The sequence below is a fragment of the Nannospalax galili genome, unplaced genomic scaffold (genome assembly GCF_000622305.1).
Source record: "Nannospalax galili isolate Female #2095 unplaced genomic scaffold, S.galili_v1.0 scaffold390, whole genome shotgun sequence".
NCBI classification, from domain to species: domain Eukaryota; kingdom Metazoa; phylum Chordata; class Mammalia; order Rodentia; family Spalacidae; genus Nannospalax; species Nannospalax galili.
Window position 1 is genome coordinate 5,253,527 of NW_008330777.1, and position 16,074 is coordinate 5,269,600.

The 16,074-nt window shown below is 35.2% G+C and overlaps 1 protein-coding gene across 24 annotated transcripts in view; it reads right to left on the bottom strand.

The window, feature by feature from the left end:
• Nucleotides 1-16,074, bottom strand: part of Ppfia2 (PTPRF interacting protein alpha 2) — a 580,223-nt gene that overhangs the window by 22,675 nt on the left and 541,474 nt on the right. For 13 of the 24 annotated variants that reach the window (XM_008852254.1, XM_008852270.1, XM_029555660.1 and 10 more), the window contains 4 exons: nucleotides 6,198-6,260; nucleotides 4,582-4,611; nucleotides 2,942-3,135; nucleotides 646-743 (listed from right to left, as the gene is read on the bottom strand). In XM_008852254.1, coding sequence (XP_008850476.1) covers nucleotides 646-743; nucleotides 2,942-3,135; nucleotides 4,582-4,611; nucleotides 6,198-6,260 — 385 coding nt within the window. The remainder of the gene's footprint in view (nucleotides 1-645; nucleotides 744-2,941; nucleotides 3,136-4,581; nucleotides 4,612-6,197; nucleotides 6,261-16,074) is intronic. The other 11 variants (XM_029555664.1, XM_008852263.2, XM_029555653.1 and 8 more) reach the window with 1 other exon arrangement.

Below are 16,074 nucleotides of genomic sequence, written 5' to 3' on the forward strand. Positions count from 1 at the left end.
CTGGAGTTAAGAATGGTTCGTAGCCACCATGTGGGTGCTGAGAATTGAACCTGGGTCCTCTTCAAGAGCAGTCAGTGCTCTTAACCACTGAGCCATCTCTCCAGCCCCCATCATGTAATTTTTATTTCAGCAATTAGCTATGCTCTTAATACCATTCTGGGCTAAAGTTCAATGGACTATTCTCTTTTAATGGGAGAAAATTTATTTTTGGAACTCCTATGTAAAATCCTAAGAAAATTTCTACAACTATTTTCCAAAAAATAAAATTTCTGGGCACCGAAATTACATTCAAATTATATAAGCCAAAATGTCATGTTCTTAAGAATTAAAATGACAATATTCTTTTAGAAGTTTGATAAAACAATCTACAGAGTACTATCCTTAGCACAGGCAGGATATATAATCAATAGGTTCAGAGAGATAAAAAATATCCTAAAGTTAAGAGGATGTCCCCAACAGGATATTCACTCTATGATGTGGCAATACCTTTTTCTATATTATAATGAGGTCAAAAACAGTCATGGCACTTGTAACAAATGCTCAATATGTTAGATAACAAATGTACTATACACATCTTAGATTCAAGAATAGTGAAATGAAAATCTCCAGAGACAATGCTTTTGTTATCAAAGAAAGTCACGTTACCTTTTATTTCATGTTGGCTTGCCTCTCGTCTTCTTTCTAGTTCTTTTCTATCATAATTCAACCTTTTTAAGCACATAATTCCATACTGCAAACTCGTTCTATTTTCAGAAAGGGGAAAATACATTAAATTTCCTCAGCAGGCGAAAAACATTCTGTGATTAAGCACGGTCAACTTCGCATAATTTTTTAGGAAATCATATTCATAAATCACACTTGTAATTCCATTATTTTGTATTGAAGGGAAATAAATTTATAATTTTCCTAAGAATAAAATGTTTCTAAAAGGTAGAAAAAGTTATTTGTAGAATAATAAAAACATAATTTTGAAAATAGTCATGGATAGTGTTATTCATGCATGTGTCTGTCTTCATTGGACTCTTTTTATATTTCTAGCTGGCAAATTAATATTTACTCCTTCACAAAGAATTTCATTTCTCTTTTATAGACAGAAATCAATTTAAAGGAAATTAGTGTTTCTTTGACTGATGAGAACAATAGCGTAGACCGGGAGTAAGTTAATTAGTAAGAAGTGAACCAAATACTAAACAAATAGCTAACAACAACAATGCTACGGGACAGACAGTGCATGAAAAGAGCAAGTCAGAAAATGCTGAAATTGTGCAGATAGGGTACTGTGGAGAAAACTGAGTGAACCTTAGATGACTAGGCACCAAAGAAAGGCTGTGTTATTAAGGAAAGGGAACTGGTATCATGTATTTCACTGCAGTATTGCTGATGAAATTTCAAATGTGTGGTGTTGTTGATGCACAATGTCTAGAGTTGAAATTCAGGCTAGGAAGTAAGGAAGAATACAATCACATAAGAGAGATACAGATATACAAAAGCAAACATTGCATTCTCTGTGTAAAATACATCTAGGGGAACATTTTTGGAATTTTTTAAAGTAAGGAATGATAAAAGGATTTTTGTTGTTATTTTTCTTTTATTTAGGGAAGAATGATCTTGTAGAATGTAGGACATAGGTAATCCTAGGAGATAGGAAAACTGATTAAGAGTAAGTATGAAAGAAAAATGATAGATGTCCAGAAAGAAGATATGAAAAGACAGTAATATTTTAGAAATAAACTCTGTAGAAAATATGATAGGAAAAATAAAAGGACTTCTAGACTCAAGAGTAAATATCATTGACTATATTACTTTCTTCAATGTTCAGCAATAGACAAATATTTAGACATATACAATAGGCAATACATAAATGTTGTATGCATTTCTGTTATGTATTTTAATAGCCATGATTTTGGAACAGATGTCTTAGAAACTATAAAAAAATGAATTTGAATCCATTTAGGCAGGTGGTGTAGAGAGAATTATGTCTCCCCCAAATGCATATATTGAAGATTTAATTTCTATTACCACAGAATGTGATTATATTTGGACCCTAATGTAATTTGATTAGTATGCTTATAAGAAGAATTAGAAAATCAAAGACAATATGGATATACATTCATAGAAGAAAGACAAAATGAGGACACAGAGAGGTCTGTAGCCACCAGGGACACCAGCCAGTTCCTTAATCTTAGGCTCTGGAATCTAGGATGCAAGACTGCTTGGCTACAATGTAGTGTTGTGATATGGTGTCATTCATTGAAAGCCTTTTATAACCTGCTAGATGATAAATAGCCCATGAAAAGAGATCTCTTTATTCCTGTCTCCTCATAGCATTTGAACAAAGCACCATTTAAAAAAAAACTAATATAAAATAAGCAAAAATGTTAACACTTATACAAAGACAAAAAGTACATGTATGTTCATCATACAAGAATTTCTTCTCAAATTTTCTTTATGTCCTTCTATTATAAAATTTATAATTACATAGATGTCTAAGGCTGAACTCTAAATATTCAGTTATTTGTGAGCAATTTCCTAATAAAAACAAACTTTAAATTTAAAATATGAATTTTTAATAAACATCCAGTCAAGAAAAAAAACACAATATTAAGCACTATGAGAATAATTTAGGCATGAACATTTGTATAAAGTTTAGGCAAGTAATGTAAACACAGTTTTATATTATAGCTAAACCATTATAGCACTGCTAAATCTATTTTTTAAATGAGATATTATCCTCTTAATTTTAGAGAGCTGTGTACTTATTTCCTTATCATACTCTAAGTTCACAATTTTATAATTATAACATTTAAGTCTATTGGAATTTTCTCCCCTGAACGATGAACACAGACCTTTTGAACAGCAAATATTTCCTATACATCTGTTCTTATGTTAAACAGCGTATTAATTATGGTTTCATGTGAGTTATTCTTTGTCCAAAACCTACCGATGGAAGCTGTCCACCATTTTCAAATGGACACGGAGATCTTTTTTTGTGAGGTGATCAAGCATTCTTGCATCAACTAGGCATTCCATAAAGTAACTTCTGTACTGGGGTAACCCCAGGCTGGGAAGCCATTCATTTCCAATCCACTCATGATTCATGTCTCCATAAGCCAGGGTCTGTAGAAAGACCGGACACTGGAATTGTTTTATAGCAGTCAAGTTTCTTAACCAATAGAATGAGATGGTAATTGGAGAATGTTAACTATTATTACATCTGATATTTCATTACTATGGTACATGCGGAAAGAAAACAGAGATAATATTTAGCCTTCAAATATTTTATTTACTTTGACACACAGTGGAACTGTCCCAGTTTGTCAGAATATTTGTCTAGAAAAATTTAACTTCACTTTATATTCTAAAAAATAATTAATTTTTGTACAAATATGTGTTTTGTTAACAATAATTACAGCTAGATTTCCACTATGATTTCTAAGCTTAAAGAGTCTCTCTATATAGTGGTAGGTTTATTTTACTTTTAAAGTGCTCTAATTCTCTCTTATCACTGGTCCTATGACCATTGCTCCTGTGCCATAGTAAACCTTGATGTGAAATACAAACTCCAGGAAGCAGAGAAAAGAGCAGTGAGGTTGAAAGACAGAATGCTGAAGCTTAAGTCAACATTATGTTCCCTTCTAGAGTAGGTACTCAGACTCCCATAGAGATATGGAAAGAATCAAAGCCTTGTCTAGAAATCAGTCCATTTAAACTCTGGTTTTAAGCTGGCATGAAAAAAACCCAAGACAGGTAAGTGAATCATTTTTTCATAAAATATGGGTTGACTTTTCCAAATAGTGTTCAAAAGACCTAAAATAAAAAGTGTATAAAAATCAGCACTAAACTCATATTTTAAAAGAAATTGCTCTATTAATTTTAGAAAGTTGTCTACTTAGTTCATCATCATATGAAAATTCATATTTCTAACTTATAACTCTACTAAAAATCTAGGTGCTCTCCTTTTAAGAATGATGAAATTTGTAACAATTTCAATATTGATTCTAGCCCTATGGTATAGCAAGAATAAATACGGACCCAAACATAGTTACCATAATTAATTCTCTGCTTATTCTCGCAGTAATTTAACATGCAGAAATGCCAAACACAATATGTATTTTGGCTGCAGGCACAGGTTTATTTACTATAAATGTCACCTGTGGCCAACTTAAAAAATGGAACTGCCCTCTGGCTTATATTTGCAGTGGGAACACCTGTCACTACTGCCTGCACCATCCTCATTATACTTTGCATGGTACCTTGAAGCTTATGGGATACCAAAATCGGAAAATTCCCTCTTAGATACAACTTGAATGATTCTTGATTTTATCTTAGGTTATAGACCAATCTTTAGAGGAAGAAAGAAAATTACCTTATTATAGAGATCAATTATGAAATGTTAACCATCTTAGGTACAAAATATGCTATTCTAAAAGACACATGTAATAATAGAAATATTTAAGATTTATGCATATGTATCACTATAATTACTAAGATAAATGATAATTTCAAATATGATGACTTACAATAGTTTCCTAATTTATAACCTAATAGCTTACTATGTCTTAAAGCACAGGAGTTTCCTACCTGGGCCCAGCTTCCTTCCTCAGATTCTTTCTGTGTTAGCAGCAGGAAATAGTTAATAAAGCAGTAAACATAAATTAATTTCAAATGAGTATTTTAGAATGATTCTACCGGAAGCATATTTTTAATATAGAATGGTAATGATCACAATATAGGCAGACAGTAAGCAGAGTCTACAATTTGAAGAGAACAAGGATGAAAAGTACACAGCATAGTTTTAAATTAATTCTAATTTAAATATGGTAACACATACATAAAACATATGGGAGTTCCATGAGATTTGTGAAAACATGTTAAAACGATTTAAACTAAAAATTTCAATTTAGTACCAATTTACAATTACATATACCTTTAGAGAAATGATACAGAAAGTAAGTTAATGAAAACTGGTAACTGTATCTTTCTATCAAAGCTTAATGGAATCAAATACACCTCAACAATAGTTAACCAAACCAAACAAAAACCAAACTCTCAACTAAAAATGAAATTATTATGTGACTTTGCATCACATTTTTAAAGTGTTTTTTTAAAATGTATGTGACTATTTCGCTTGCATGTAAGTGTGAAATGTGCCAGTGTCAATACAATGCCATGGAGACCAGAAGAGGGTATCAAATGCCCTGGAACTGTTATTTGCCATGTGGATACAGGGAACTAAACAAGAGTCCTCTGTAAGAGCAGCCAATGTTCTGGACACTGCAATAAAATGGCTTTTTTATGTCATTGAATTCTAGATAATCAATTTTTTAAAGTAACACTAAAAGTAAAGGTACTTTAATATTTTATTTTTCTTTATTTCATGTGTGTACGAGTATGTTGTCTGCATGTATGCAAATGCACGTGTGTCATACAATGCCTGCACAGGTCAGAAGAGGACATTGGATCTCCTAGAACTGGAATTACTGGTGGTTTTAGCTGCCATGTGGGTGCTGGGAACCGAACCCAGGTTCTCTTCAAGAGCAGTCAATGCTGCTCAGCCATCTCTCCAGCCCTAGTATTTTAAAAGGGGGTTTCAAAGGTAAAATATATGATATGTCCAACTTTGTTGCTTCGCATGAAAAATAGCTATGCATAACATCACATTTTTAAAGTTTATTAGAGTCCTCAAGTAGTTACTTAAAACTGTGCTTTGAATACAAAATGAACATAGCATTTCACCTTTTGTTTGTTTGTTTGTTTGTTTCTGGTTGAATTCTGCATGTGGGATTGTAAAGCACAAAAAATACAAAATTGTATTAAAATGAAGATTAAATATAAGCTTTTCTATGAGTTTAGTTTAGTTAGCAACATATGCTATTGTGTTAAGAGATACTGAATAACAAATCATCCCAGATTTTCAAAATGAATCATAACTTTTACTAAGTTATTGATTACCGTTTGCATATTATCATCTTACACACTTTTAGAATAACAACAACATGGCAATCTAACATTGCTTCATCTAAAAATGTTAAACAAGCATACTAAATAAAACTGTAATAAAAAGATTAGTTACCTTTGCCTGTGTTTATGTAAACACACTGAATTTCTCTAGTCTACAATAAATAAATCTATTCTTTTATTCTTCAAGTAACAGCAAAATAACTTTTATTCAGATTCAAGAAGCTCTGAAGACTAACCGTTTTTGTGGGAGCTGCAAGATTTTCCATTTCTTCATGGGTCACCCAAACATTGCCTGAAGGCTAGTGAGTAGCCCAAAGGGAAGCAGTGAAATCCGGGGAGGGAGAGAGGTAAAGAGAAAAGTGGCAACTGTTAGTCAACAGCATCTCAACACCTCACAGCACCCTTGCACTACATGTGCATGGTGGATGTCATGAGTCAACTGTTCACAGTCCCCTTTATTTTGACTCAAAGGATTAATTAGATGGACATATTCTGGAATGTTCACTAATTATTCATCAAAAAGAGCAAGATTGACCTTTGCGTTTCAAAATAATGTGTCCATAAGATCCAATTTTGAAATAGTGACAAACTAATTTTAAAATAATGTGACAACATTTTTTTTCTTAAAACATGATGATAAATGTACTTTTTAATAACTGAAATTTGAGTCATGTAATTTTCACTCATTAATCTTCTTGGAAAGAATAAACTGACTTTCAGTACAAAGCTGTAAACATTATCATGACCTGTCTGGAAACCAGAAACAAGCATCAATTTTTACTAAATGGTTTTGTAATTCAGTCAATGCTATCTCCTAATGACACTGTTTTCGATTTAGCAAAAGATATATCTTGGTCCTAACATATACTGTCAAATTACAAAGCATACATTTTCTTAATCCTCACCAGGATCCTATACTATTTTTTTTGTGATTTCAATGTGAAGTCTCTCCCATGGGCTCATGTGCTTCAATACTTGGTCCCCAGTTTGTGATGGTATTTGGGAAAGTTGTGGAACCTTTTGGTGGTGGGATGTTGGGGAACTGTGTCACTGAAGGCAGACCTTAAGGCTTTATAGAATAGCCCCACTTTCTGACTACTGTCTGCTTCCTGAATATGGATACAATGTGACCAGCTGGCCTCTTGCACCTGCCACACCTTCCCTGGCTGCTGTCTTGTCTTTTCCACCATGATGGACTGTAACCCTCTGAACTGTAAGAAAAAAAATAAACCATTTTTCCTTAAGTTGCTTTTATCAGAATATTTTATCACAGCAACAGAAAGATACCTAAGAAATCATTATAATATACTTTACTTGGGCATGTTGGCAAGAGCTTTGACTAAGACCCACATTCACACCATGGCAGACAGAGAAACTTAATAAAATGAAACTTTCTTTCTAGTATGTACTATTCTATTAGGGAGCCCTATCTTGTTTTCTAGATAAAAGAATCCTTGACTTTAGCTCTGAATTCCATATAATCAATAATTTTATTTTAAATATTCTATTTATTATTTTTATTATGTGTGTGAGTGCATTGCCTGAATGCACTCCTGTCAATCATTGTCCACAGAGATAGAAGAAGGCACCTTATTCCCTGGAACTGGAGTCATGAATGGTTGTTAGCCACCATGTGGTTACTGGGATTTGAATGCAGGTCCTCTGCAAGAGCAGTTAGTGCTCTTAACCACTGGGCCAGCTCTCCAGGCCCATAATCAATAATTTTAATAAAATGCATTGCCTGAATGCACTCCTGTCAATCATTGTCCACAGAGATAGAAGAAGGCACCTTATTCCCTGGAACTGGAGTCATGAATGGTTGTTAGCCACCATGTGGTTACTGGGATTTGAATGCAGGTCCTCTGCAAGAGCAGTTAGTGCTCTTAACCACTGGGCCAGCTCTCCAGGCCCATAATCAATAATTTTAATAAAAATTTCTCTTGGTAATATGGGATAATGAATATTTAATTTAAGATACCTTTCACTGAAAACTACTTCACATCAAATCCTTCTATTTTGCTGAGGTCTTAAAAAAGTTTATTTGTTTGTTTTGAGATAGGATCTCCCTGTAGTCCCAGCTGACCTGGGGTTGCAATATTTTAAGCGCTATCTTTAAGATAAGCCTGGACGTCCATATGTTTATATATTTCTCTTGAGCTGGTCAGTTTCCTAGAGAGTTAACATATGGGAAGTTTCCAAAATGTTTACCATCTTTATCACACATGTATATTTATATGAAGACTTTTCTGACTCTGCTGAGCAACAGTTCACCAGTCCTATGTCCTATAGACTTTAGAAAATTTAGAATTCATGTGTATATATACACACACATATATAAGACACATATATGTATATCAGTCTCACATAATTACTATAACTTACAAATAATAGAAAAATATTAATACTTTAAGTATACTACATATTATTATTACTATCAAATGTCTTCTAAAAAAATACTTCCAATTTAAATGTACATACTCTGTAGCCCTCAAGATTCAAGTGTTATTTACCTCTTATATGAAGCCTTTTCTGACTCTGCTGAGCAACTGTTCACCAGTTCTATGCCCTACACTTTATAAAATTTAAAATTCATTAAAAGAGGGGCTGGCAAGATGGCTTCGTGGGTAAAGGCACTGACCATCTGAGTTTGATGTCTGGAACTCATATGATGAAAGGAGAGATTCAACTCTCGAAAATTGTTCTTGACCTCCACACAAACACACCAGGGCATGTGTGCAGAAATGTGCATGGACATGCATACACAAAACAAACAAATAAACAAATGTACAATAAAACCACTTAAAATTAATTCAAATGCATTATATTATAATTGTATTAAATCACTCAGTAGAACGTAAACTCCTATGGGGATTCTAGCTTTATTTGTGTGTGTATAGATACTGATTAACATATAGGGAATATTCAGTAGTTTGTGGGTTAATGAACTAACGCCCTAAAAAGGAAACTAAAATTTAAATAATTAAATTAGGATATGATTCTAACTTGATGTTACCCAAAAGGCAAATAAGTATAAGATTTGTTAACATGTCTATGTTATAAACATATTCATTATTTAAGATAGCTTAGAATTCTTCTAACTAGCTATGTGTGTAGTGCATTTGAAATTCCATTTCGTGGCTTTTTCTTTCCAGGAACACATTCATATTTGTGTCACTTTTACATATATGTGTACATGTACACACATTGTATATTCTTTAAGGAACAGTGTTACCTCATATTTAAAAAAGAAATAATTGTCATTTTCTTATACATTGGTGATATTTTTCCATCCAAATATCTTTTCCTAGAAGAACACTAAGTAACTTTATTCATCTAGTTTTAATCGGTTCAACATATTTTAAGCCAGTGGTTCTAAACTACATTCAAATGGCATGCCTTATTCCTCATGAACTGCTTTCTTTGCTTATATTTCCCACTCAGACCACCAGCAATCCCTTAAGTGCTTTTCCTACCTGCTAACACTAGCTCTTAAAAATCTGCTTAATTGCTGGGAGGGTGGCACACATCTTTAATCCCAGCACTCAGGAGGCAGAGGCAGGCAGATCTCTGTGAGTTCAGGGTCAGCCTGGTTTACATAGTGAGTTTCAGGACAGGGAGACCCTGTCTCAAAAAGACCAAAAAAAGAAAAATCTGCTTAATGTTACTCTTTTCTTTCTCTTTGTTGCCTGTGTCACTTAATACACCTCTGCGCTTGCCTGATGTTGTTCCTTCTCATGGTCTTTATTCTTTTAGGATGATTTTTTTCCTGTTTTTTTTTTTTTTTTTTCTACTGTCTTAAATGTTCTGATTCTGTTTCTCCATTGTGAACAGCTTAGTCTAAGGTGAAAGTGAATATTATGGGTGACTGAAAATTTTTTTAAATATTGTAATAAGAGCATATAAATGTAGATGGTTACACTGTATAACTGTGTTCCTCACATGACTTTGACAAATGTTTAGAGACATTCATAGAAAAAGAATTAAAATGATATTTGTTTAAATTTCATAAAGAAGAGGAAAGGGGAATGTAAGTTTGGCAAAAATTAAATTGAATGATGAGTAAATGGGTATTATTTTTTTTTCCTATTCTTGTTATGCTTGTTTATCCTAGAATCTCCCCCAAATACAAGGTCTAGAAAGATCTAAATGCCGTTTTTCATTTCTTTTGATCCAGCAGTACTATGTTTTGGTATCTGTCCTCCAGAATATAATGAACAGAGATGTTAAATGCAGTATTATTTGGATTGGAAAGGAAAATAACCAAAAAAGAGTCTGACTGTTTTACTTCCATCACCAATGAGAATAAATTATGGTGTATCCATTACAATGGATTGTTAACTGGCAATTAAAAGAATGAATTGAGAGACTGGAAGGATGGCTCAGCTGTTAAGATGGCTGCTCTTCCAGAGGACTCAGGTCAATTCCCAGCACCCACAAGGCAGCTAGTAATTGTCTGTAACTCTAGCTTCAGGGGATCTAATACACTATTCTGCCCCCACTTGTGTATATTTGTAAAAAAATAATAAATTGAGTTCATGTTTTATGCTGGAGAGATGCCTCAGATTATTAGATGAGTTATGTGTGTAATTTTAATTTTTTATATAAAGAAATTGCAAACATGGGAAAAAGACCTGTGAAAATGACCAGTATTATTTCAAGAAAGTGTGGCCTTAAAGGTGTGGCCTTAAAAGATGGGGTAGGCCAGGCGTGGTGGCACATGCCTTTAATCCCAGCAGAGGCTGGCGGATCTTTGTGAGTTCGAGGCCAGGCTGGTCTACATAGAGAGTTCCAGGACAGCTGGGGCTACAAGGAGACCCTGTTTTAAAAAGAAAAAAAAAAAACACAAAAACATGAAAAACAAAATAAAACAAAAAAGATGAGGTAGAAGAATAATTGCATTCTCATTTATTAATTTTTGTATTGTTCGATTTTTTTTCACATATGTGTTATATTGGGTAAATGTAATAAAGGTATTTTTAATGTAAAAATAAATTCTTTACAAAACAAGTGTCAGTTCAGAAAAAAAAAAGATAAGTCTATCTTTATATTTGAATTTTATGTTCAGAACGAGTCTTGGAGTTTTGTTTTGAGTCATGATCTCACTATGTAGCCCAGGTTGGCCTGGAATTCACTAAATACTTGAGGTAAATGTGGAACTCAAGGCTTCTTACCTTAGCATGCTGAATGATGGAATTCCGGACATGTATCACCATGCCTGCATGCCTGCTTTTGGTAAGATGCTGAGACCTGTTTTGATACAAGTTCTTTATTTCTTTGATGGAGTCTCATGTATCCAAGATGTGTCTCCAACTTGCTGTAAAACTGAGGATGACCTGGAATTTCTGATCCTACTGCCTCCATATCTTCAGCGCTGGGATTACAGGTGTCTGCCACTATGCACAGTTTGTGAAGTGCTCGTAATTGAATGCAGGGCCTCCTATTATGCTAGGCATGCACTCTACTAAAGGAGCTCCTAAACATTATTTTTTTGGACCAGAATTTTATATAAATTTGTTTTGTCTTGCAAAAATATTATATTTGAAAGAGATTGTGAATTAGTAAATGGCTTCATGAAGTTGTAGTATAAGGAAGAAAAATAATTTAGTAGAGCATTTTGAAAGCACATGACACAACATTATTTGCTTTATACATCTTCCTTCAGTATCTTGTAAAATGCATATATCCCTAATGAATGAAGGCTTTAATTAACTAATAAAAGGTATGTGCTCCTAGTATTCAACGGGAAGACTGAAAAGGCTATGAAAAGCTCTTAAAACTACTGTAACATTTTTTAAATGTAGCTTTAGTAGTAATTTTAAGAGGAAATGGCATACTTTTTGCAAAATGGCAAAGAGAAAAGAACTGACAAAGTTTCCATTCAAACATTGAGAGTGAAAAATTAATGCAAAATTTTTCTGTAGTCATTTTTATCATTTTATCACTTCTTAAAACTGTGGGGGTTTGTTTTGTTTTGCTTTTTGTTTTTGCTTCTGTTTCATGTGTAGGAGGGGTGAAATATGAGTTTTAGCTCACACTAAACCTACAGGTCAACATGCTTTCTTTAGTATAGTTTGTCTGTCTCAACTCAATGCCATGAACATTTTATATCCTCTATAATGGTGACTTATACAGTGATTTTTGTGAGTATATTGTTGTGAGAATGACTTTTATAAATGTATATAATTTGTACTATTAATTAATTCCAGCAAAACCATGTGTTCTTGTGTCTTGTGACCTTGGCACCTGATTTCATTTCCTAGGCAACCTCAGTTTGGTACTCCACACAAAAAGGTAATGAATACATGAATGAATATGGGTATGCTTGAGGATGAACATGTTAAAGCTAGTAATGTTGCACCCATTCTCCATTGAACCCACTTTAAGCTGGGATGGATGATTGACCTTGGATGAATGACGTATTCTAGAATTAGGGATGAAAGGGCCAGATAGCCTACTAAACTTAGGTTGGAGTCAAGCTTGTGTTTCCTCAACTGAAGCTGGAGAAACAATTTTGAATAAAAGTATGAGTGGGGCTTAACTCAGGATACAGTTCCTTAATAGGGATAGAGTTCCAACAAGACAGCTCCATCAGCACAGTTCCAGGAGACAGACGGTCCAAAGAGATATCGAGGGGAACAAGTGGACTCCAAGTTGGGGCCACTTTTGAAATTAAATTTAAGTGGCTGTTTGGTTTGATTCCCAGCACCCACTTGGTGGGTAACAACCATCAGTAACTCCAATTCCAGAGGAATCCGAAACCCTCTTCTGACCTTTACAGTTATTACACATGGGTGCAATTACATACATGCAAGGAATGCACTCATACACACAAAAAAAATATAAATAAAATATTTTTAAAAACTAAATTTAAGAGTTTGGCTTTTATTTGTTCAGGTGATTGTAATATTGGCATAGTATCACCACATATTGTGTACTGGTGTGTTGTGTGGGGGGGCGGGCTGAAGCTGACATATGATGTCTTCCTTACTGGTTCTCTGCTGTATTTATCGAACCAGGCATTTTTCTGTCTAGGAGCTTGCTGATTCTGCTGGTTTAGCTAGTTGGCCCCTGCTCCTGATACCCTACCTCTGTCTCTCAGTCCTAGGACTAAAGGAGGGTCCAGTCCTCAAGTTACATGGCAATTACTTTACTCACTGATTCATATCTTCAAACTCTGCAGTGATCTTTTTTAAATATTCTGTCCACCTCCACAGGTACTACTTGACAAGGGTTCACTTACATACATTCAGGCAAAATATTTAAACACATAAAAATACAGAATATACTGATCACTTTAATCTTTGATTATACTTTCTTTTGGGTGTTTAAGACCATACAGTTGGCCCAAATAAACCACCTTATTTTTACTCTTCAGGTCATTGGAGGATCTGTTCTTCAGGGGTCACATGGGCTTGGGAAGAGCCCCTGGCTCCTTTATTTTACCAGTTCCACCTATGTGAAGATAAGTCAAAGGTCCTGCTCGACTGTGGCTGGCTTCACTTGGAAGCATGGAGGAAATTTCTCCTCTGAGTTGACCCTCCTCTTTGTAGACTGGACAGTGGTTCAAATTTATCTAGTGGGGTCTCCATGGCCTCCCTAAACAGGAGGACAGGTGACTCACCACAGTTATAGGACATTTTGAGAGATGCTCCATAATCCCCTGGAACTTAGTTTTAATTACTATGTGCTATATAGATAAAACTTGGGTAAAAAACCAAATATTCTCAGATAAACCTTGATTAGACATATATATTGACCCTTAAATTAGTTGAAAAAACTATGACCTTAGAAATTTTAAGATTATGTGTATATTATTTTGCCTCATCCTTTGTATATCATAGCAAACCTACACAGACCTTCATCTCTTCCTTAGGCTTTCTCATTTTTTCTATTTTGGAAAATATCTCCACTCCCATATCCTTTTAACATCTTTTATATTCTCATTTTCTTTTTTAAAAATTATGAGACATAATAACATTAACAAATCAATTTTCCATCTGTTGTGGGAATTCTTTTCCTGGGGTATGCTAAGCAATGTTATCCCTTTTTGTGCGGTTCTAGTGTCAAACCAATGTTTGATTAAAGTTTTCCTGGGGAACAAATGAATTTACTGAGCTTATTTACAGAGATGACTGAGGGGTTGCTGAGGTGTATGAGTGACCTTGGGGCATGCACACTGGAAAGACTTTACCCAGCATGGATGAAACTTTCTCTTCCGCCTTCTCCAGATTATATATTTTAGTCCTCCCCAAATGAAGGAGACCATGTGTGATTGGGGCCAAATTACATATAGCTGGCTGGGAAGAGTGACTGGATACTCTGGTGAAGGTCACTGACCCTGCTTGCCCCTCCTTTAATGAAGGAGCACAACCATCAACAAACCCAATTGTGACAATGTTTAGCAAGCAGGCACAGCTGAAGTCATGATTATACTTCCCAGACATTAGGCTTAAGCCCATATAAAATGTTATTTAGACAATTATTTCTCATTAATGATTTTGTTTCTAAGGAGAAAGTGCTGCTCAGATGTAAGACTTCAAATCTTGGTCTGTGTGTCTCCCAACTGGTTAGTTCCTCCAAGGGGTGGGGCCTGCCATGGGGTGTGGATGACTGGAGGGGGGGGGGCTGCTTCTAGGAGCCATCTTGGAACACAAGACTCAAGCCATGGCCATGGGGAACGTGCAGCCGTGCAGCAGCTCAAGGACAGAATGATCCAACACTTATGGACATGGCGCGAGATCACTGGCCCCTGAGGCGTGAGCGAATAGTAGCGGAGACTCTGAGTGTGGTGTGGTCTGATAGGGTTGGCTCTGAGCCTTGGCACCCGGAGGCAGGCTCGGCACTGGGTACTCATATCTCTGTTACTCCCCTCTCCTTCCCCCAACCCACGATAATAATAAATGCATATAAAGATATGCTATATGGTTTGCTTGATAGCGCAAGAGACCCGGGCAGGGGAACTCAGGCGACAGTCTGCAATACTGTAGTGCCCACCTGTAGCTAAGGGAGATAACCCACTGTTGCTCTAAAATGATAGCTAAATTTGTTTCCTCCCCCTATCTAGAAGCCTTTGAGAGGGCACTGACACTGATTCTACCCACTCCAGCAGCTATCAAAGTGCCTGAAAACAAATCCTGAGTCCATCACTCTCGAGACCACCCTTGGCATACAAAAGAAAAACAAAGAGGAACCCAATAGAGGGATGCTTTTAGAAGCCCTCATCAAGAAATGCCTATGGATTCTAATATGAACATTTGAAATTTGCCCTGCTCTGAATTTTTTCTGGCTCCTTTTCTAGAATTTCTAATGCTACTCTTGACTTTACTACTTTACATTTCATAGGTATCAGTCAAGGACTTTCTTTTCCCTCTACTCTCCTTAATGATCCTTAAGAGTTATGCTATTTGGGAGTATTTTAGATAGATCCACTAAAGATGTACCCCAATTGCTTCACCCTGCATCTCTGATCAGCATGGAAAAAGCCAGAGTGGTCTGCCTCCCGATTCCCTCTCAGTAATTTGGGACACCTCTTCAGAGGATGGTGGGATAAGAATAGGAGGTATGAATTGGCTACGAAGTTCTGGTGAAAAAGACCCCAAAGAAAAGTAGCCAGTTTCTTGGCTAAAACTCACAACGTCCTTGGGCCTCTTAGCAACATACTCTGTTCCAAAGTACAAAAATGTCAAAAGATTTTAGAGTTACCTCTTCAGAGGGAAGAATGTTAAAGTAGCAAAAAGCCCCATCAAAAAGGAAGGAAAAAGGAAGGAAGGAAGGAAGGAAGGAAGGAAGGGAGGGAGGGAAGGAGGGAGGGAGGAAGGGAGGGAAGGAGGGAAAGTACATGAAGTCAGAAAAAAAGTGATGGGGAGATATGGAAGGTGTTGGAGGGAAGGGAGTGGGCACGGATTTTATCAAAACACCTTATATGAGTGTATGAAATTCTCAATAAAGTTTTTTTAAGTTAAAAAAATCCCTTTTAATAAACTCAATTCTGCTTTAAAAACTCCTTGTTTAAAATATCTATTCTAGACAATAGTGTACATTGTATCAACTATTATATATTTGAAAAGTAAAGAAGAGATTGACTGAAAAATATAGAATAAAATATAGAATAAA